The following is a 23900-nucleotide window of genomic DNA, read 5'->3' on the forward strand; positions in this document are numbered from 1 at the left end:
ATGTACACGTATGTATTCGAACTTGTTTTTAACAACATTTGTTTAAATATATGAACAGATGGTATAAGTATGTATATATCTAATTGTTAGTTATGTTCAATATAAGATACAAAGGAATAAAGAACATTATATGATATTGTAGAACAAAATTTTGTACAAATTTTAATTTAGATTATATATAAATATTTTGAAAGATATAATTATACTTAACAGAATTATAATTATAGACTTAAATAGCGTTAAATATGATAAATAATGTTAATAATTATTAGTAAATTTGCAAAATTGATGACATACGAACTGATCTTGTGTGATATTTAACATGAAAACAATGATCCTGTGTACGTGTAACAAAAGTACCTACTTATGTACATGTATGATTATCCAAAGTTGATTTCACTGTGGTAATGTAGCGCATTAAGTGTTTTTTGTCTCCAGTTAATAAGTACATTAAATTTCTCTCATGATAGAAAATATTTGAGAAAAAACAAAATCCTTTAAGTCACATCGCATCATTTCTAATTCATGCGGTTTTCTATTTCTATATTCAAAATGCAAGTCATATGCCATCATTAAATAAAGGTCTATTGGTGATGAACCTAAAAGAGGGAAAAAATTGCTATTTATGTGTATGAAATATTAAGTGAAAGTACCTACCTAACATCACATCAATTATTAGTTAACATGTCCACTCCATTATTTTTGTGTTTCTTAACTTTTTATTGCTTTTCAGTTCATTAATTAAATTGATTTTTTTTCTTCATATTTTGCAAATAATTATGATTTTTAGAGAAAGTTATTGTATAAACATAATTTTTATTTAAAAAACTTTTTCTAACAAAAAAAAATACTTTTTTACAAATAATATTTTTAATATTAATTTTTTTTACTAAATGATTGTAACCGGTTAGAAATTATGCACGTGCACAAAAACTTCAAAATTACTCACCTCAATGTTATTTAAATGTTAAGTTGAATATTGTGAATATTTTTTTCATTATCAAATATATGAGGTGAGTACTACACAATTGTGAATATTTTTTTATGCTTTTTTGTTTTTTTTTTTTCTTTTTGCTTGAATAAACTAATCAATCGTTTATTTTTCTTAATAAAAGTAAAAAAAAAAAATTCAATACCAACCTTATTCAGCATGATTCATTTAAGAAAAATAAAAAAATAAAATAATAATAAAAAGTTATGAGAAAATTTTTTTTTAATAATACCTAATTGAATTTTTTATTTTAATTAAATTTTAATTTTTTTAAATCAAATTGTTCAAGACTTGTTTACATTTAAAAAAAAAAGAGAGAGAAAAAAAACTGACTCACAATTTGAATACATCACTCACGTTCACGTCTTATAATAAATTTCATTATGATGACAATGAATATATACAAGAGATGGGACGATTATACAATTATTGTTTTCAAAGTATACAATTATGATTTATGAATAATAATTTTATTTGAAATACAATTTGCGATATTATAAGAATTTTGTAACCAAAGAAAATTTTTTTTTTTAAAAAGATGACTAAATCTTAAAATGTTTTAATGTGAATTAAGAATTTACAAAAAAATTTTTGTAAAAAATATTAATTTCAGAAGAGTTTCAATATTAGAATATTGAAAAGGGAAAAACAAACCAGTTGTGCTTGTCAAAATTTATTTTAAACATTTTTGTAAAAAATGCCTAATGTGAACTGATTTCAATTTATAGGTCAATTTAGTTTTTCTTTATTAAGAATCTAAGTGACAATTAGATATTATGTACAAATGTTGTCAAATATATAATGTAAAAAATATAATTTTGACCAAATTGTTTAAAAAGTAAAAATGTACCGTTTTATATTCAAAGCAATATTTCATTAATTGTATGTATGTATGTTACTTATAATGTGTGATGATATACTATTCATACTCCGTTTATACTGTGTCATTATGGTCATTTTCGATTTGATTCCATCTTTTTCTTTCTTTTACTAAAACCGTTATACCATTTTCTTTCATTTACTAAAGTCGTTATACCCTTATATTTTAGTTATACTTGTTTATACTTTCTACACAATTATTCAATTGACCAAAAAAGATCATGCTGTTAAAAACGGAAACAAATTCATATGCAAACCTATAATTTTCGGCAGCTGATACATAAAAATTTTTTATAATATGCAAATTAAAATTCAATTTTACAACATTTTAGAATTTAAGTAAACATATATATATAGTAATACATTATAATTAATTTATAAGAAAATATAAAAAAAATAATAAAATAAATAAATCGAATGAAATGAAGGTATACGCACACTACCTTTCTCTTGCAATTTGTCAACAATAATGACATATTTTTTATTATAAATCAGAATTTTTTTTTTTAAAGGAAGATACTGTTGACATTACCTTCAACGCCCATTTTTTAAAGAATTAAATTCTAAAAAAAAATTTTAATATATGACTTTTAACATGCAAGGAATATAATTTTTTTTTGTATAATAAAATATATTTTTTTTATTAAAAAAAAAAAAATTATTAATAATGCAGGGATGAATAAAATACATTGTGTATATAAAAGATTTAATAGAAGAAGACAAACAAAAAAAAAAAAACATGAAAAGTGGAGAAAACGAAAAGTGTTATAAAAATTATTTTTCAACTACAAAACTATTATAAAATGATAAAAAAAAAATTCAAAAACTTTTATAACAACATATTTGTATATGGCATGTACATCTGTGCATTTCAACAAACAAATAAACATTTTGTATAACGGTATAAAGAGCAATGGAATTTTTTTAGGGCAATTAGAGTTAAAAAAAAAAGAAAAACAAAAATAAATAAAAATAAAAGCAAATAAAATAACAGAAATACTTTACAGTTATTTTAGAATTTAGATAGGTCTATAGTTCCCATAGTACCTATACTCTCTTGAATAACACTCTTTTTTTTTTTCATTTCTCATTCTTATTTTTGTTTTTTTGTATTTTAGATTAATTCTACAATTTTTATATTTCTGTTATATTTACTTCCTTTTTATCCTGATTTTAAAAATATTATACAACAAATATAAAAAAGAAAAAATTCAGTCAAGATTTTTGAATTATTCTTCTACATTTTTTTTTTGCTTTCTTTTCACATTTTTTTTTATAGTGTTTATGAAATTTATATAGTTTATACATACACACATATATTATAGTGTGATTCTTTTCGAATAAATGATTTCCTTACTATTTAAAAATTCTTTTTTTCCCATATTATTTTTTTTGTACAAAAAATGTATGTTTCTCAAATTTTTTTTATTCTTTTCTTATTCATATATAGATATATTTTCTATTAGTGAATATAGCGCACTCTATGAACTATAGCGCACTCTATATATAAAACATCATAAACATCGTATAAGTAACTAATTATATCTAAAAATCTAAAATGTATGATATTTGGACAGGAAAGGAAAAATGGGCAAAATACAATAAAAAGAAAAGGAAAATGAATAAATATAAAAAGAAAGAAAAAAAATTAATAAAGCATGTTCTCTCTATTGAAAATCATAAGGATAAAGCACATATCCTTTCTTTATTCTATATTCTTTGTACATACTTATATATACATGTAAATTATGATATATATGTTTATGCACATAATATGTAATATATTTTATTTATATTATGTATATTAATTCAACTGAGTGCACATTTTATAAGTAAAAAAAAAACAAAAATGATATACAAAAATTATTTCTGCTTGATATGAACAGAGTGTATCATAAATTCGAAATGTGTTATTATTATTAATTGTTATTATACGTAAATGGTAACACTTGAAATGAATAATTAAGTTGGAAGTATAATAAGGAAATGGCATAATTGTAATTGTTATAGCTTGATTTTTTTTTGATCATATTATAAAGATTTATTCTTTTTATTTGATTGAAAATTCCGATCCTTCATCATTATCTCCTATAGGAATGATAAGAAAATAAATATTTTTTATATTTTAAAAAAATTTCAATTTGAATAAATGTTTTTGAGTAAGTACGATTACGAGAAAGGCAACTCTTATAAGCACTTTCTATCAAAAATAAAATATACAAGTAATAGTATGAAGATAATCAACACAGATGGCGATTTAAATCAATATGAAAAGAAAAAATTTAATCGATTTTAAATTTCGATTATAAATGTAATTGACATTTGATATCGATATTTATGCTTATCACTTTTTTAAAACGATAAGCAATTTGGAAAGAACATTTTTTTTAACTAAATAGAAAAATAGAGGAATACATTGCCATATTTATTAGGTAAATTGAAATAAAAAAATTAATTTAATTAAAAATTTTATTAAATTTGTTAAAAATTGTGTGTGTATTATATAGAATAGCTAGAAAATTTAATCGAATAACTTTTCAATAACAAATCAACAATTATACAACCACCAAAACAAAAATTTTCACCACAAATTCGAATATTCCAATTCTAATTTTGGTATAAAGAGATAATTTTTTATTTAATCAATATTATAACAATTTCTATGTATAACAAAATTCATCAAATATCATATATGATGGAGCTTTGAAACCCAGATAGTGACTTAAAACAGGCAAATCACCGCTTTTGTTTCATTTATTTCTCATTAAGACTGGAAATATTGCCAAAATTAAATTTCAATAGTTAATTTATAGGATATTCTTTTCTCATCCTGTCAACAATTTAAGTATATTTCACATTATTTTGATATCTATTTGAACAGTCTAAACCAAGCTTAATTTTTGTAGAATTTTTGTATTGTAAAAATAAAATTTTAAAAAACTCATGTGAGTTATTGCCTTCGTCAGCAGTGAAGTCAATATAAGTGAGTTATTGCCTGTAATTGCCTTCTGCAAGAAAAGTAGGTACTTATTTTCAGTATAAAGTATAAAATTTGAATTCAGAGGACAGTTTTCAAACGCAAATAAATCAAATTAAAATTGTAATTTAAAGTATTATAAAAATAAATTATCAAAAGTAATTAAGTTTAAATTTAAATTGAATTGTTCTATTTTATCATTTTTATTTAAAACTTGGAGAATGCCATTAATTCACCTACCAACACGTATATGTTGAGTATGGCAGATTTTTTAAATAAACTTTAAAAATCCTGGCATACCCAACATATTTATCTTACAAATAATATTGACGCTTCTACAATTTTGCATAATGTGTATGTATACACACACAAATCTATGTTCGAAATATCTATATATTATGGCTTTAGTAATATTAAAATAAATTGATGTATCTTCTATATGCTGCACCTCAATAAAGTTCTTTTAATTTTTTCCTTTTTTTTTTAATATTTTTGGTCTTTTTAGACATGTTCCTGATGACGTCTAAGTATTCACTTATTTTTTTTTTTAATGTATGTATGTTACACCCTTTTCCACCTTTCATAATTTTTTTTTTTTGTTCATTCATACATGTAGGAACAACAACACCCTTCTTTCGCATTTCTTCTTATTTTATTTTTTGTTGTATCTCTTTTTTTCTCGTGAAAAATTACACTACCACTATGTAAATAAATCAGAGTTGGTTTTTTTTATAAATAAGTAAAAAATTTCCAAAAAGAATTTTTTTTTTCATAAAAAAGGATAATAAATATTTTGCAAGAAATGTAAAAAAAATAAAATAAATATGAATTCGTTGAACATGTCGTTAAAAAAAAAAGAAAAGATAATTACACGGTACTGAATTTTTCGCTTCATTTTCAATCACCTTTTTGCGCTTCCCTTAGCAATTGCTTTTTATTAAAAATACTATATATTCATACATAATTTTATGTTCATACATACTCATACTACATGTATGATAAACCGAACAATCTATTCTCAAACCATTTTACTTTAATATATATTTATAATGCATTTAACAGCATGTACTTATATAGAATATATGTGAAGATTTATCTATATATACTATAGTAAACAAGCGTTGAAAACGCGTGCTACAATGCATATTATATATGTATGTACATTTGTAAAATACATTTCATTCATAATTTAAGTACATTTACATTATGATAATACCATATTTTATGCAAATTGACACCGATTTCAACAATTTATATATACATATATATACACAAATCATAATAATATGTAAGTATTTATATGAACATTGTAGTTATACATTAAAAATTAGTTATGTTATACGCTTCATATAATTCTAACCCAACACATATATATACGAATTTTGTCAATCGAATAAATCGATTATTTAGTTTTTTCGATCAGAAACATACTTGTATGAGTATTATTAGCAATTGAATTTAAATCATACATATAATTCTTGAACTTACTCGTATAATATCATACTTATGTTAATATTATTGAATATGTATAAGATATTTATGAATTAAACGTAATTTTATTATTTGCATTCGTTTTTAAGTTTAAATAAAAAAAAAGATATTAAATAAATTATAAAAGTTTCGATGAAATATAGTGTTGATTGATACAGATCACGAATAAATAAGAGACTCACATAATATATAAGACAAAAATTTATTCACAATGCTGCCGTGCAAAATGTTTTAATATGGTATTATTTATGATTGGTAATTAATAATAAGGCCAGACATGAACAAACAGTTGCAAAACAAACTTGAGCCATATAAAATTGAAAAATGTGCTCAAAAAATCGAAAAGTGGTGCAAAGGTGCTCAAAATTAGAGCCCTTAATTAAGTCGTCTATACGATGGTTGTTATTAGTGATACTCGTATGGAAAATTCAATATGATATAAAATTATTAAAGAAGTAAATTAATCTTTTGTTTTTCTTTAAAATTTTAACTTAGTACTTATTGCTTTTGTAATTAAAATAAAAATTTTTCCTTCTACAATATTTAATTTCAAAATGACGCCCCATTGAATCAAAATGAGCAAGGTTTAATAAGTTTAAGCGTACGCTAATGTGATATTATTACAAATTTAAACAAATAAAAAAAAACTCAATTTTTTTTGCTTGTCGCCCGACTATGGGCCAGATTTAAAAACATGAATTTTTTTTTAAAGAATTTGTCACATAACTTTAACATCTAATTAAAATATTTTTGTAATCGTATAACTCGCATGTTACATAATACTTTATTTGTAAAATACAATTAACACCGAAATAAAATAATAAAATACTACAATATTATTATGTACCCAATAACTATAAGGTAATCAATCAATTTTATTTTAATTCCCCTTTATTCGTGGTCTTTCCTGGTCCGATAAAAATTTCATGAAACCTACTAACTTTTGACCACTTCTTATATCAACCATATTATTGTAATACTATTGTAATATTGTATTTATATTAACTATCATAATGTTATTTTACAAACAAATTTGTACTAAACTCTCTCTTCTTCTCTTTTTTGTATATGCTTTGAGCGCAATTATGCAGAGCATTTTTTTTTTATAAGCCAGAGAATATCTTCCGAAACGTATTATTTTTCAAAAACAAAAACAAAAAGAAGAAAGAAAATACAAAGGTAAAAAATCACAAAAGGAAAGGGAAAATAACATAAAACAGAAAAGGAAAACAATAAGAAAAAATGTGTATACAAAAAAAAAAAGAAAATCAAGGAAATAATTTAATAATAACGAGTTAAAAAGCAAAAACAGCAGCACATACAACGTTTTAATCTATAAAAATAACCAGACTCACATTTTTTTTTTTTAATACTCATACTATCTAGACCGTATATTTCTTTTTTTTTTTATTATGATATTCTAGTATATATGGATTATATACATGCAACCAAACACATTCCATAGATATATGTACATATAGATAGACGTACAATTATGTCGTATGTAAATTTATTGGGCATTGTGTATTAATTACATACATAAATTTCAATATAAATTATAAAAGTTAAGAACATATAGTGTCATATTTCAAAGAGAGGAAGAAAATAAGAAAAAAATAATTTGATATTTCCAATGCAAAAAAAAAAGGAAAAAAAGCTAGGGGGCCTGAGAAAACGGAAATTTAAATTTTCAAAGAATAATATCCATGTATATGGAACGGGGAAAAAAAATGAAATAAAATGGGAGTTAAGGAAACGACTCAAAAATTTTATGTTTAATAAAATTCTTTCAATAAATTTAATTTTTGTTTTTAATTAGTTTATAATACTATGAAGGGGATATAATTTTCTTTTATACTTTTAAATATGCCTATACAATGTTCTTTCTTATTATAAAGTGAAATTTATTTGCAAAAAAAATTTCATTCATAAAGACCTGAATACGGACTTGACGTCAATTTTGACTAAAGGTGAGTTCGTATTTAGCGACAATCTTTCTTTGAAAACGCTTTCATTACTCTCATGTTGGTTCATTGCTTAAGCCTAAAAGCAATGAACCATCATTCTTATTTTGGTATAAAAGGTGAACCAATCAATACACCTTTAGTGAACGGTGAATAAAACATCAATTTGTAATTATTTCGGTAAATAAATAAATTGAATCAATATTAGATTTGCATTTTGGTAGCCTACTATGGGCCGTAGAATTAAAAATCTATATTATCATTTTGAAATATAATTTTTTAATTCAAACTAATTTTGTTTTTAATTTCAAATTTGATTCCGTTCAGTTCGAACAAATTAATAAATTTATGCAAAAATTGCATATTTTTAGGCATGAATTAAAATACCATATATAAATAATTTAAAATGCTTTCAAATCATTTTCTATGTCAATTTTATCTTATACAAAACAAAAATTTTTCGTTTGCAAATTTTATCAAATCGTATTCAAATAAAAAATATAACAGTTATAAATATAATTTATATATATGAATGCAATTCGAATCCCGTATGACAATCAAATTTATACTAAAATAAAACTATAAATCATATATAATACTCTATAATTAATAAAAATTTTTCATTCATTTCATTAATAAAATAATTTTAAATTCAAAATGAACGTAATATGATAATTATATACTACAATATCTAGTATATATAATTTTACAAAATTTATGTAAGTAATATGGCATAAAATTGTTACCCTCTTATATATATAAAATCAGGAATAATTTTTAATTAAAAAGGAAGTAATTTCAAATAATGTAGAATAGGTATTATGTGAATGGTCTTAGAAATTAGAACAATTATACATACATATATGGGTGTGAACATGGTGTGAGTAAACGATTCGCGCACATTTTCATTTTATACATACATTAGATTTTTGTGTCACAATTATCCTTATATATTCAATTCAATTGAGAATATCTTTGTAATATCTTTATGTTTTCATTTTTTCCACCATAATTAATATAAAAATTGTACACATATCACGTTGTTATTTTCATTTAAAATAATAATAATAATTAACCTAAAAAATAACAGGCAATTTCTTTTAGGAACCAACCTAATTACGACAAAAATAAAATGTTATATTTCATATTATCTCCTGTGGGAAGATATCCTACATTAAATTTTATATTGCCTGAAAATGTGACATAAAAAAAAAATATTTTCATATACAAAATTGTTAAAAAAAAGAAAAATATTTTTTTCCGAAAAATTTGCATTTTTATATTTTAGTTTACATGCATTTATATTAGTATAGTTAACACACTTGACAATTTTAATGATAATTTTGAATAAAAAAATTAATTATAATATTAATTTGTTATACGTATATAATTTTTGTTATATTTTGTATAATATATTATGCACATACTTACAATCCACCTAAAATAATCTTGTGCCTACTGTATATGAAATAAATGCGAAATAATTATCAGAAATAGAAAAAATTTCTTCTCTAGAAGACTCTAGCAGCTCTAGACTAAATTGTAAAAAAATGAATAAGAGAAAAAAAAATGAAATTCATTCAATTATGTTATGAATTTAATTATGTTAATGATTATACATTTTTTTTAAAAACATAAATAACTGCATATAATATGAAATTATCATAATATTCTTATACTCGTAGCAATTGTTAACACGCTTTCTTTAACTTTTAATATACGTATTTGTATAGGAAGGGTTGTCTATACATTCGTTTAACATATTATGTACTTAAAGATCTTAATATATAGATATTTCGTATAACAAAGTGTACGAAGTATATATGTACATCTACGAGTATAATTTATTATATATATGTATAACAAACAACAAGATATTCGAGTGTATATTTCAGTAGACATAACAACTGTAACAGTATATGTATAACAACCGCATAATAAAATTTTTAAAATATTGTATATTGGCTTCAGACTATATATAATATAATTATATTCGTAAAATTTACAGAGAGAATCAGTTTTAAATACATACAAGTTTTTAAACTACAATTTTTTTTTTTCACTTTTTCATTGGCCCATAGTCGGGCGACAAACAATGTAAAGGTAAGTTTTTTTTTGGAAGAAATTCAAAGAATAAAATTATTGACTGGCCCACAGTCAGGCGACAATCTACATAAATGTAAATTTTTTTGGAAAGAATTCAAAAATTGGAATTATTAACTGACCCACAGTCGGGCGGCAATTAATATAAAGATAATTTTATTTGAAAAAATTCAAAAAATAGAAATATTTACTGACCCACAGTCGGGCGGCAAACAATATAATGATAAATTTTTATATTAAGGAATTATTGACTGGCTCACCGTCGGGTGGCAAACAAATAAGCGTAATTTTTTTTTTAAAGAATTCAAAAAATGGAATTATTCACTGACCAACAATCGGGCGGCAAATAATATAAAGATAGTTTTGTTTGGAAAAATTCAAATAATGAAATTATTGACTGGCCCACAGTCAGGCGGCAAACAATAAAAATGTAAATTTCTATATATATATATCTTTATAATAATCTTTTCTAAACTGATATTTTTGAAAACGCACGTTTTCCGTTTCTTTGGAAATGTGGCGTTTAAGGATTCAGAAAAAAAAAATTATAGTTCTGCTCTTATCGCCCTTAAAGTTGTCTACGTCTCTTATAACAGAGTAAAATATGTTTATATAATTTACATTGGTTTAATTGTCATTATTATGTCATAGCAATTTGCACGTTTTTTTTTCATTATGAAATCATTAATTTAAGTGGCTTTACAAATTTATATTAAAGTTTTCTTGCAATTAAACAATAAAAAAAAAACACTGTTAATGTTTAACACTTCATATTTTGCGTTTATAAAAATTTTAAACGGAAATTTAATTATTTATATTTATAAAATAAAACAAAGAATTTTTTTTTTATTTCAAAAAAAAAAAAAATATTTAACAAAAGAGATACTGTACTTACATTTTTATAATTAAAGAAATTCAATTATGTAGTTTCAACTCTAACTGTAAGTTTTTTATGCATATAATACCTTTTTACCTGCATTTTAGCTCGTCACACACACCCGTACCTACAAAAATAAAAAGAAAACAATAGCGAGTCTATTTAAAAAGTTTCTTACCCGTAAATGTTTTAAATATAAATGAAAATAGTGTAAAAGAAAACACCTGATCCTAATTAAAGGAAACACCGTTTTTGTATGTATAATGCACATACCAAGAATAGTTATAAACGGTTATTATTCATAATTCTTATGAACCTGTTCTTTTTTTCCATTCCATTCTCTTCTATACTATCTCTTTCTTTCCTTTTTGTTTTTGTGTACTGTTTTTTTTTTTTGTTTTAATTATCCTTAAAACTTTTATTTAATTTTTGTTTTTAACTATTATTCATAATTTTACCTGTTTTTGTAACTATTGTTTTAGGTTAAGGTATACAAGTGTATAACTTTATTTTTGAAAAAAAAAAAACAAAAGCAAAATCTTTGACCTTTTTTAATTTGTAAACTTCAATAGAAAATTTTTTTCTGTTTCATTCCTTCTTTTCCCTAAAATATACCTTGTCAGGGATCAGGGATAAGGTTTATTTTAGTGTTGTTTTGTTTGGTTAAAAGAATAAAAATTTAAAATACGTTAAAGAACTCATTACATACATCTTTTTGCCGGGACAAAAAGGATTTCTTGTACTGAAACAAAAAAAAATTTAAAAACTGAAAAACTTGGTAGAAAATAAAATTTTATTTATTACCTGACTCCGTTATATTTTTACATACCTGTTTTACCTGAAAATTTTCTAGTAATAAATATAAAAAATTTTGCATAGACCCAGAAAAGAAGAAGCATTTTTATTTTATTTTTTTCAATTTGTTCTTAAAAAACTTTTGTATGTGTGCGTGCACATTAATTGTTTTTAGCAAGTCATCGTGATTTTGAATGAAAGTTTTTTTTTCTGTAAAGAATAAGAGTGAAGAGTTTTTTTGAATAATTTTTTGAACAGATTCCAAGAGAATTTCAAAAATTCAATTTATAATTTTATGTAACTTATAAAACTTATATAAATATTATGGGAACTGTTTCAATTACAAGTTAAAGTAAAGATATCTCTTGTACTTATTCGGGCAGTAGACGTGAGTTAATGCTAGCTAACTCTGGAGCTATGTATTTTATGTATATAAAACTGAAGAAAAAAATTACTTCATTCTAAAAGTAAATAATTTGTCATTTCTTTCTCAATTTTCTCTCAAATACTTACAATTTACTCAATTAAACTATACGTACCCACTAAAATCCTAACTGATGTAGAGTTTATTCAGTTACAATTGGAAGACGGAAGTAGAAAAGACTTTTCGCTAATTTCTTTCCGATTGTCCGAACCTAGGTTTGTGCTCGCGGTATATGAAAATCGCTAGGTTGTCACTGGGAGTCTGACTTCGAAATTTCGCTGTGCTACTTCATTCTCTGGGAGTGTTTCAGAGAATGGTTGTGTGAACCAACCAATGTAATTTTTAGTTATTCTATATGCGTAATTTCAAATATATTTTTTCAATAGGTACGCAATAATTATTAGTAATTTTGCACAAAAACAATTTTAAGGCAGAAATTATTTATAAAATTATTATTTAATATAATATAATTAAAATTATAATTGATTGTCTTTTGTTTTTCTGTTTATTTTTAAGGCTCTGCCTGCTTACACAATTAAATAGAAAGGATAAAATCTTGTTAAACATCTTCACTTTTCTTTTGCATAACACTTGGTTTTGGAAAAAAAAAATTCCCTTTCCAATTAAATTTTTCATACATATATTTTAAGAAGTTTGGTTTTTTGCTAAAAGCAATATATAGATGTATATATAGCCACAAATTTTGCTTGTCAAACCGCACATGTAGCAGGAATAAATTATTGCACTTAGTTTTAAAGGGGTTTGTATATGAATGTGTTTATATATGAATATTATTTACATTGGCATTACGTTGTTTACATAGGTATTACAATTTGTATACATGTGTGAGTTTATATATGCGTCAAACGTATGTTACGTTTTTTACTTGTTTTTAAATTTAATCTCGTATAGAGAATCAAAAATTGTTGATGAGATAAAATGTTGTAATGCCATATTATCATCATTATATTGTTAAAAAAAAATTACAATTTTTTTCTAGTCCTTTGAAGGATCTTTTTATATTCTCATTATTTCTTTCACCTTTTTTTTTTTTACAAATAATTTTCTTGGCACCTGGCGGATTTACGGAAAAAAGCATAACAAAATTTTTATTTACAATTTTTTTTTATTTATTTTTTGATGTTCCGGATACATTTCACATATTTTTGATTCTCACTTTTATAATTTTTAATGTATATTTATTTTACCTGTATAATAGAGAATTTCGATTATAATCGAAGGGTGTATTAAAAAAGAGATCAGATAATTTGCGATTCTTATATGTCAAAATTTTTTGTTTCTCCTCATTCTCATCTTAATCAAAAATAATTCATTCACAATATATTTTTAGGTATGCTCACAATAATATTTTAAATTTTAATACAATTGAAAAATGATAGACGACTAGCATGAAAATTCTCTTGTATTCTTTTGTATTTATTTCATCGATCTTAATATGTTTGAATAGAAATATGTACATATATATATATATTAGAATAATACGATCTTATTCACCCATTTTCTTTTCATAAACTGAAAAGACATAACAAATAATACATGTGTGCTAACAATTTTTATTTAATAAAATATCAATTTCAAAAACATGACAAATTAATATAACAAAATAGAATATTTTAATTTTTAAAAAAGGATTTCCTGATGAAAAAGTTTTGAATTACAAATGATTTTGTATGGTTCTTTTGACAATGTTTATAAATAGGGAAATGTAATAGAAGTATAAGAAATATTGTTCTATTGTATATTGACATCGATTATCACAAAATGTAAAAAATATAGGTAACACTATTTTCTTGTTGAAAAATAATGGCAAATGTTCTAATTTATTTGAAGAGAAGTATTACTTTATTCCAATAATTTTTAAACCATTCAATATTATTATTAATAATGACGACTATTTGAGGCAGAGCACCAGAACTTAATTCAACTGAAATTCAAATAGTTAATAATGGTGTGCTGTAGAACAACAGTTTGAATAAACTTTAGAATCCCAACATATAAATTGCAGCAAGTTGAAAATTAAATCGAATGCGACACCAGTTTAAATATACACACATAAGTACGAGTATGTAAACTATAATTCACAATAGACTTTATTAAAAATAAATTATTAAGAAAAAAAATAATTATTTTATTAATTTTCCTTATTAAAATCTTTTATAGAATTTCAATGAGATTTTTATTGTTTTCTTAAACGAGACTTGAAATTTTATTAAATTTATGATTCTGATGACAAATTTAATAAATATGTTATGATTATTTCATATATCCATTATAGAAATTTATTATTGAAAATTGAAGATTTATGAATATAATCAATAAATTTTATTAATTACAAATTCAATTCAGTAAAATTTTTATTTTTTTATAAAAATATTTTTAAAATGACTCAATCATAAACAAAGTGCCATATGTTACACAAAAACTGCAAAATCGTTAAATTGTTATTGTGAATAAACTGAGAATAAATTTTAAAATTTTGAATTAAATGTTTTACTAGATATATAATATTGTCCGATTTCATAGCACTTAAGAACTCATCTTATAATTTAATTTATAAAATTATAGTCAATTTGAAATATCTTATTAAGTATGCAAAATGAATATTTTTGTAAAAACAAAAAAATGATATTTTTCTTTTAATATCACGATTAATTCACGGTTTTCTTACAATATACAAACGATATCATTAAATTTTTACTTATAGTTTTAATATAGAAATGATATTTAAGTATGTAGATATTTATTTGAGAATGATGTACTTATTTCATTAAGCGTATACGAGTATATGCGATGAAGTTACATACATATTTTAGATACGCATGTATTTCATAGTTATATCAGACTGGACCACGTATACTATTTGAGAATATCCCGTTTCATTATTCAAATTACCATATAATTATTATGTATGTGAGTAAATAGAATGATATGGATCAAGTTTTATATATCGTGTAATATACTCGCGGCGCAGTTATGCGATAAATCATTTTTTAAAATAATTTTATTATACCTATTGTACCACATATTATATACTTATATTTTATGTATTCATAAATGTGCGCACTGATATCAGGATCGTTTTCTAGTTAATTTGAACCCCGATAAAATTTTTTTTACCGAAATCAGGCTTATTATGGGAACTGTAGCAATATAGAAACTTTTGACAATAGAAAACAAACGTTGAAATACGAAACTAACATAAATTAATTAGCTTGGTTAGTAATTTAAATTTTATTGCGAATTCGCTGAGTTTGGTATAAAAATTTGTATTTGCTTTAAATATTACAAAGTAGTAAATATTGGGATATGTGAATTACAGCATTCGAACATTTTCAATGGCGTGCTGCGACCCTGACTAGTGTTACCAATATTTAAAATAAAATAATAAAATTTCATGTGATTAATACACATTTAGTACATTTTAAACTCACGTACACTGTTTTTAATTTCTTCTTTTGTTATTTTATTAGAAAAAATTAATTCATTTCACGCTTTTTATTTTCATAAAATATTATATATACGAGTAGTTGCTTATAGCATTATAAGAATAAACTTGCAGCCATAATTCTACTTTGAATTACTTTTACATTATTGCATGAGAATTTTTTTTTTCCTTTGTATTCCCCCTCCCATACTATAAACATTTTATTCTCTTGTCGCGGTTCTTTTGTATTTATGTAAATTTTCGTTTTCATTTTAAAACTTTTTAATTATCATATTATTAAAAGAATGAAATTAAAAACAGAAAAAATGTTGTTGAATGCAAATTTTTATCATGTTATAAAGAGTGCAATCTTAAATAAGTTAATTTATAAGCTATTTACATTCAAAATTATAACAAAGAAAAAAAAAATATGTGATAGAAAAGGAGAAGAAATTTTTTACCAACCCTTAAATTTCGCTTAAATAGATAACAAGAAATTTAAATAATTTTTAAAAATAACAAAGTTTTTTTTTTATTGTTGTTCTTTACGCTATTTTTTATTTTATTAAAATAATAATTATATTGCTATTATATAAGGGTATACTGCAATTTTTTTAATATTATACTCTGTTAAATGGTATAACATATTTGAAATATTAAAGGTGTTTCAATCAGTTTATGGATACATTGATCTTACCCTACCCAAGCTAATAATTTTATTTATATATATATATATATATATATATATATATATATATATATATATTTTGCATGTGCAGACATATTTATTTACTATTATATGAAGCTAGTATATATGCTTAATTTAAATTTAAAAAAAGAACAAAATTGCAGAGAAGTTCTAGCTTGATTTTTTGTTTTGTTCAAGAAATTTTATGCTCTTATTCGTTATTCCCCTTTGTATTTCTAATAAATTTACAATAAATGCATTGTATATTAAAAATATTATAATATATATATATATATATAATATATACATATCTTAACATACATATAAAAACTGGAATTTAAATAATTTAATTAAATTTATTTAATGAATAATAATTATAACCACTTTAGCTGATTGTAGGTTTAATGTTCAATAGCTATTTAAATTATATAAATAAAATTTTCAAAATGGTCTCGTTTTCTAAGTTTATCCGCAACGCATTAAGCATTTAAGCACACCTTTATATAATAAAATAGTATGAGTACTTGTCTTTTATAATATATAACGGCCTTAGTCTTAAATCTCCTCTACTCCTTAAATAATAAAATTCTTCTAAACGTAATCAATGTGCTTCTTCATATATTTTGGTAATAGTCAATATTTTTTAAGTTAAATATTAACAATTAATAAAAGTTTATTATACTTAATTCTATTTGTAAGAGCTGTCCATTATAAATTTGAAACACAATTCTCATTACCTTATTTTGAAATATTTGAAGTCTGTCAAGTTTAATTTTGTTGCTTAAGAATAGTACTTTGATTCACAATAGTAAAAATATGGTAATACAATTGTAGTATACATATATATTTATTTCAAAAAACAATATCTTTGAATTTTTTTTAAGTAACCTAGTCACAATCATTATAAAAGTTTAGCTTATTGTCTATATAATAATATGAAAATAGTTCTAGCAAGTTTATTTAATTATAGGCTAGTAGACAAGATATTTTCCTAAAACTAAAATATATAAAAAAATAGTATGTATATAAAATCATAAAATTATAAAAATTATTTAAAAGTAAAAATAAAAACTTGTTTTAGGAATTTTTAAAAAAATTCTTGTTTATTTAAATAACGTGTAATATTGATTTTTTAAATTATGATCTAAAAAATTTTTTAATTGTCAACAATAACAATGTTAGTGTATACATATGTGTTATATTTTACACACTATTTATATTTTCAAAAAAATACATTGAAAATAAAATAAACTTAAAAAGCTTTTAATTATCTTAATATTTTGCATACACAAATTTATTATTCATACTTGGTATACAAGAATTCCAACATTATTTTCAAGTTAAATATTAAATTTAAAAGAGAAAATGTGTTGAATTTAAAAAATTAACTTCTTTTATGAGAAAATAGTATTCATCTCTCAGTAAATAAGTATTTCAACATTATACTATATATTCATACGCACACACATACACACATAAAACCTGTAACAAATTCTATCACAATTTAGTACAAAATAGCTAAATTCTATTGTAAAATCATCAATAATATTTTAAATTAAATATCAAGTTTTAATACTATATTTTTAATACTATTTATAATACGAGAATACAAATAAGTACTTATTGATCTTAAGACCCACACATTGAAGAATATAATATTTCATTTAAAAATCATCAATTGACTTAATTAAATAAAGGAAATAAGAAAAGAAATTTGAATCAAACTATTGGCTTGTAAAGTAGCAAATTTCTCTTCATTAATTTCTTTGTAAGAGCGATTTCTTTAAAAAACCAAAAAAAAAATGCATACATTTAGGAGCAGATAAATACATCAGAGTATTACAACATATGTACATAGTTAATTTTGTTTCTGATAACAAATTTACTATTACTTCTTTTCTTTCTTAGCAACCATAATGTTATTATGGTTTGAATTCTAAAAGTACAAGATTTGAAAAAAAAATTTTGTTCAGATGAGTTCGAAGCAATTTCTCTGTTAATTCTCAATTTATTCAGTTTAAAAAGTGTTGGTGTAGTTTCGATACAATAAGTTTTCAAAAAACGTCATTCTAGGAATCGATTAAATTTTATTGTGAATCGACATAATACATATTGCTTGTTATCTTAAAAAGTGGAAAAATTATATAATCAGGTGTCAACTACTTTATAAACATAAATATTAAGTTGTCTTGATTGCTATACAAAGCTTCTTGCGTTACTATTCTACTCGTATTAGAAAACAAAGTTATTTGATACTAATGTGATTTATTTCAGAAATTTTATTGAATATGAGAGCATTTATACAATTTTGTACATCTTTACAAAACATATATATATATATATATATATATATATATATTATATAACTACTATATCGTAAAGCTTATAAAATGTTGTTAAATACAAAAAAAATAGTAGTTCAGTTAGTATATGGCGAATGAATGAATCACTGATATGATTAAGTTTACAATTTTTTAAACGGAATTGTCATATTACACGCTGCGTTAGAAATTGTTTTTCATTTTTCTGAATATATACTTTTAGTCATATGGTCAATTATTTACGTAATATTATTCAATTAGTATATTTACATGTTATATAGAGCATAAAATTATTTATATACATATATATAATATATATAAGTATACTGTTTTATTTATATATGAATATGTAGTATACGTTCTACATAAATATACATATATTTTAAATATACACTTATCCTAAAATAGGTATGTACCCACATGAACTTAATATTTTTAAAATTGAGCATTGAGGTTAATTACTTTATTTTTGTATTCTTCTTTTTTTATATGAAATATGCACATTATGTCAAAGAATATAAAAAGATGTAAGTCCCTTGCTTCAAAATTGGAAAAATATATTGTAATTGTAAAACTTATAAATATATATATTGTATATATTGTAATAAAATATATATATTGTAAAACTTGATGACATTTTAATATTGGAAGTGTATTATTCGAGTGACCGCATGTAACTTGTTTCGAATCGAATTATTCGGAACAAAAATTTTATCGTAGCGCGTAAATTAATTCGAACACGAAATATATGATATTTTTACATTAAATTTGAAAAATTCGAGAGGCTGTAGTTGAAACAAAGCAAAGTGCTGCCACCTTTTAATAGCTGCACAGTTACCCTAATGCATACAAATTCTAATTTTGTTAATTGCGTATAGGAGGTGTTTACCTATAGATTTTGTGTAAACTGCTATGGAAATATTTTAAGTTTGGTGAAATTTTGGTGTTTAAATTGTAATATTTAAAAATTCATTTTGTCTTTTATGTTATAATTTTTACTACTCAAAATTTGTGCATATATTTATATAATAATCCGAAAAACTTTAATTTTTAACTGCCAGCCATTGTAAACATAATTCTCTTTGTTCTTATATAATTAATTTTCTTTGTTTAATATTTTTATGTGATTTTATGTCAAATCTATGGTATGTATGTGATAATTTTCACCTGTTATCTCTGTTTGAAATATTTATTAAATATTTTAACATATTAGTTACTAAAATGTTAAATAAGAAATGCATAATCTAAATTAAAATTACATGTTTATAAATATTTAGGTGTTTTCGTCGTAATAAATTTGGAGTACACATATTATTTTCTTCTTTTGTTTTGTTAAACTACTGTTGATTATTTTCTAAAGTAAGTTGTTCAATAATCTAATATGCGTTTAGTAGAAATATTATGCAGATATGTCAGGTCAATTAGTTTTTTTAAAACAAAATTCTTAAAAACAAAAATATATTTAGCTTTATGATAATCGGAATATATACATATGTTCATATGTATACATACATATATATATATATGTATTTATTTGAAAAAAATTCAAAAAAACATTTTTAAAAAATGAACTTCAGAAGCAAAGGTTATTCACTCATTTTATTCGTGTATAGCCTGGATTTTTTTCTCTTTTAATTACGGTGACCCTAAAGGTCTATATTTCTTATCAAAATCATTTGAAAAAGAAAAGAAAAAATTCTGTAACAAATTGTAAAAGAAAAAAAAAAATAAAACAAAAATTTTTACTTCTTTTCAATTTTAATTTATTCATAAAAAAAAAAGCTTAAAAAAATAACAAAAACGTTGCTTTCAAAATTTCAATTTTACACGGCTTCTATTTTTTATCTCCTTCTATACTTAAAAAGAAGTTCGGTAATTCGGTACTTTTACATAAACATACACACATGTAAAATTACATATATGTATATGTCCGTGTATAGGTATATCGTAAATCCCTTTAAATCGTCTTATATAAATTTTATTTATTTTTCTTTTTGAATTCAAAATTAATATTTTTCAAAATCACTTTTATGTACGTATGTAGATATGTATACCTATTTAATTTAAACATATATTATGAATAATGCAATAAAATCATTTTAAATCGAACACTCCAAATAATTAGAAAAGAATTTGTCAAATTCGTTGCCGCAGCAACTCAGAATGTTACAGTTGAATATAAAAACTACAGTTCATGGCGTTTCAATATTTCTACAAAGTAAAGTTTTATCAAATAGTTCCTAGCCGAAAAGAATTTGATTTTACTTGCATAAGTAGGTTAATTTGTTTTTATTGTAAGCAAGAGTGTAAATAATAATAATAATAGAGTGGAGATGTAGGCATATTTTAAAACAGACTAATCGTATATCACACTTATTTATCTCACTTTAGATTCATTTTCAAATCAAAATTCTCTTTTCTTTTCCAATAAATATTTCATTTTTACAATAGATAAAATTAGACTAATTGAATTAATTGGATTTTTGCATTTTTCCTCAAATTATCGACTATACGAACCTATTCCCTTCAAAAACAGAGTGAAATGAGACACGCAATATCTAAAAATTCTTCTCACTTGAAAATTTCATTATGCAAACATATGACAGTCATACACCCTTTTCTCACTTGGAGAGTGAGAAAACACCGAGATACATGATCTAATCGAAAACTATTTGAATTTTGTTAGTTGACTTGATTAGATTAAAGACTCCAATTAAGCTCAACCTGTTACCCGATACTCAACCTACATGACACGATGAATGAGATTAAAACTGTCTTGCTTATAACATCACATTATCTATGGGTTATTATAGATTTTACTGTAGTTTTTTTAAATACGTAGATCAAATATTGAATATTGATGATTGCAATGCATATATGTATACACTTGTACACATTATGTACACATACGAGTACATACAACCAAATTCTTAAAATACAAATCAACAAAATTTATGTGCATTTTAAATGCATAAACATGTTGTTTTTTTTTTACTTTATTATTACTTTTTTTATGTTAATAACATATTATATGCATATTATAACATTTTACATACATACATACACATATGTACATACATTATAAATTTTTTTCTTCTTTAAATATATTACAGACAGTGCAACTTATGTTGGAAACATATTAAAAATTAATTCTGTTAAAAAAGAGGATCGTGGTACATATTATTGTGTTGCTGATAATGGTGTTAGTAAAGGTGACAAACGTAATATTAATTTAGAAGTTGAATTTGCACCAGTTATAACAATACCAAGACCAAGAGTTGGACAAGCATTACAATATGATATGGATTTAGAATGTCATATTGAAGCGTATCCGCCACCAGCTGTTGTATGGCTTAAAGATGATGTTCAAATATCAAATAATCAACATTATGCAGTATCATTATATGCAACAGCAGATGAATTTGTTGATTCAACATTAAGAGTAATTACAATTGAAAAAAGACGTAAGTGAAATTAATTTATTAAGAAAGAGTCCCCCTCCGTACATTTGAACTTTACAAAATAAACAATCAATATAATTAATTATTAATAAATTCTTTTTCAAATTTTTTTTTAGAATATGGAGACTATATATGCAAAGCAGTTAATAAATTAGGTCAAGCTGAAGCAAAAGTACATTTATTCGAAACAATTATACCAATATGTCCGCCGGCTTGCGGACAAACAACACAATCTGGTGCCGAAAGAATTGCAACATCGACAATTGCTCTTGTAGGATTTATTTTAGCGTTATTATTTAGATGAATTTATTTTAGGTTTTCTTTTTCCATTTCAATTTAATATACATACATAATAATTATTATACATAAATAAGAATATAAAATAATAATTAAGAAAAGAAAAAATTAAAATTAAAAAAGTATAAAAAAAAAAAAACAAAATCGAAAAATATATTAAAAATATTTTGTACAGATTTCAACAAAAAAAAATATTTCAATTATTATAAATGAAAAACAAAAATATTATTATTATCGCCAAAAGATAATAAAAATTCATTTTCAAAAAAATAAACAAATAATAAAATAATTAAAATTTAATATTCATTTAGAATTAAAACAAAAAGAGAATATTGTAAATCACTTAAAAAACTATTTTTTTTTTTCTATTAATTTTTAGTCATTTTTAATACAAACGAAATATAATAATAATTTAATCAAATTATTTAAAAATTTTTTTAAAAATAATTTTCTTATATTCTTAAAATGTTCAGTAATTAAAAGTGTAATAAATATATAAAAATTGTGTAAAATTTTGAAATTTTATCAAAATTAATATTAATTTCGAAAATTTAGATATACATACATACACTTAAAGCTCTAACTTAAATCTCAAAAATCTGTTTTTGCATCCTTACAAACCTATAGATCATAATTAGTTTACTTTTTCAAATTTTTAATATCTTATATTTTTCTGGGTGTCTTTTAGACTTAAAATATTTTTTTACAATTTTAGAACTTTGAAAATGTATGCAGTCATTTTCGAAATTTCTTCTTCTATTGTAAAGATTTATTCACCTTGGTACATTTGAAGATTTTGTAATTTCGATTTATCAAACATACTTCATATTAACATCTAAATTTTGGACTGAATTTACGAAAATCCTCAATTATAACTCTATTATATATTTATCTTTTTGAATTTGTAATGATCTAGGATCAAGATTAACTTGCTTTTTAATAAAATACCTGCTTCCTTTCGTAATTCATCTAAAATTAAATTTAAATCAAATTTTGTTCTTTTTTTTTTTTTTTTGAGTTTTACACTTAATTACTGAATATTTGCTACATTATATAAATAATTATACACATATTATATATTATTGTCAATGTACATCATCTTTTTTAAGGCATTTGTTTTTATTTTTTTTAATATACATATATACATAATATAATATAATTCTATAAATTTATATATTATAAAAATT

General features: G+C 22.6%; 1 protein-coding gene across 1 annotated transcript in view; it reads left to right on the top strand.

The window, feature by feature from the left end:
- Positions 1-23054, top strand: part of LOC129607316 (lachesin) — a 45475-nt gene extending 22421 nt beyond the window's left edge. Inside the window, exons 2-3 of the mRNA XM_055518232.1 lie at positions 22069-22419; positions 22533-23054. Coding sequence (XP_055374207.1) covers positions 22069-22419; positions 22533-22720 — 539 coding nt within the window. The 3' untranslated portion in view covers positions 22721-23054. The remainder of the gene's footprint in view (positions 1-22068; positions 22420-22532) is intronic.
- The last annotated feature ends 846 nt before the right edge of the window (positions 23055-23900 follow it).

Source organism: Condylostylus longicornis, unplaced genomic scaffold (assembly GCF_029603195.1).
Source record: "Condylostylus longicornis isolate FDR11 unplaced genomic scaffold, ASM2960319v2 ptg000027l, whole genome shotgun sequence".
NCBI lineage: Eukaryota > Metazoa > Arthropoda > Insecta > Diptera > Dolichopodidae > Condylostylus > Condylostylus longicornis.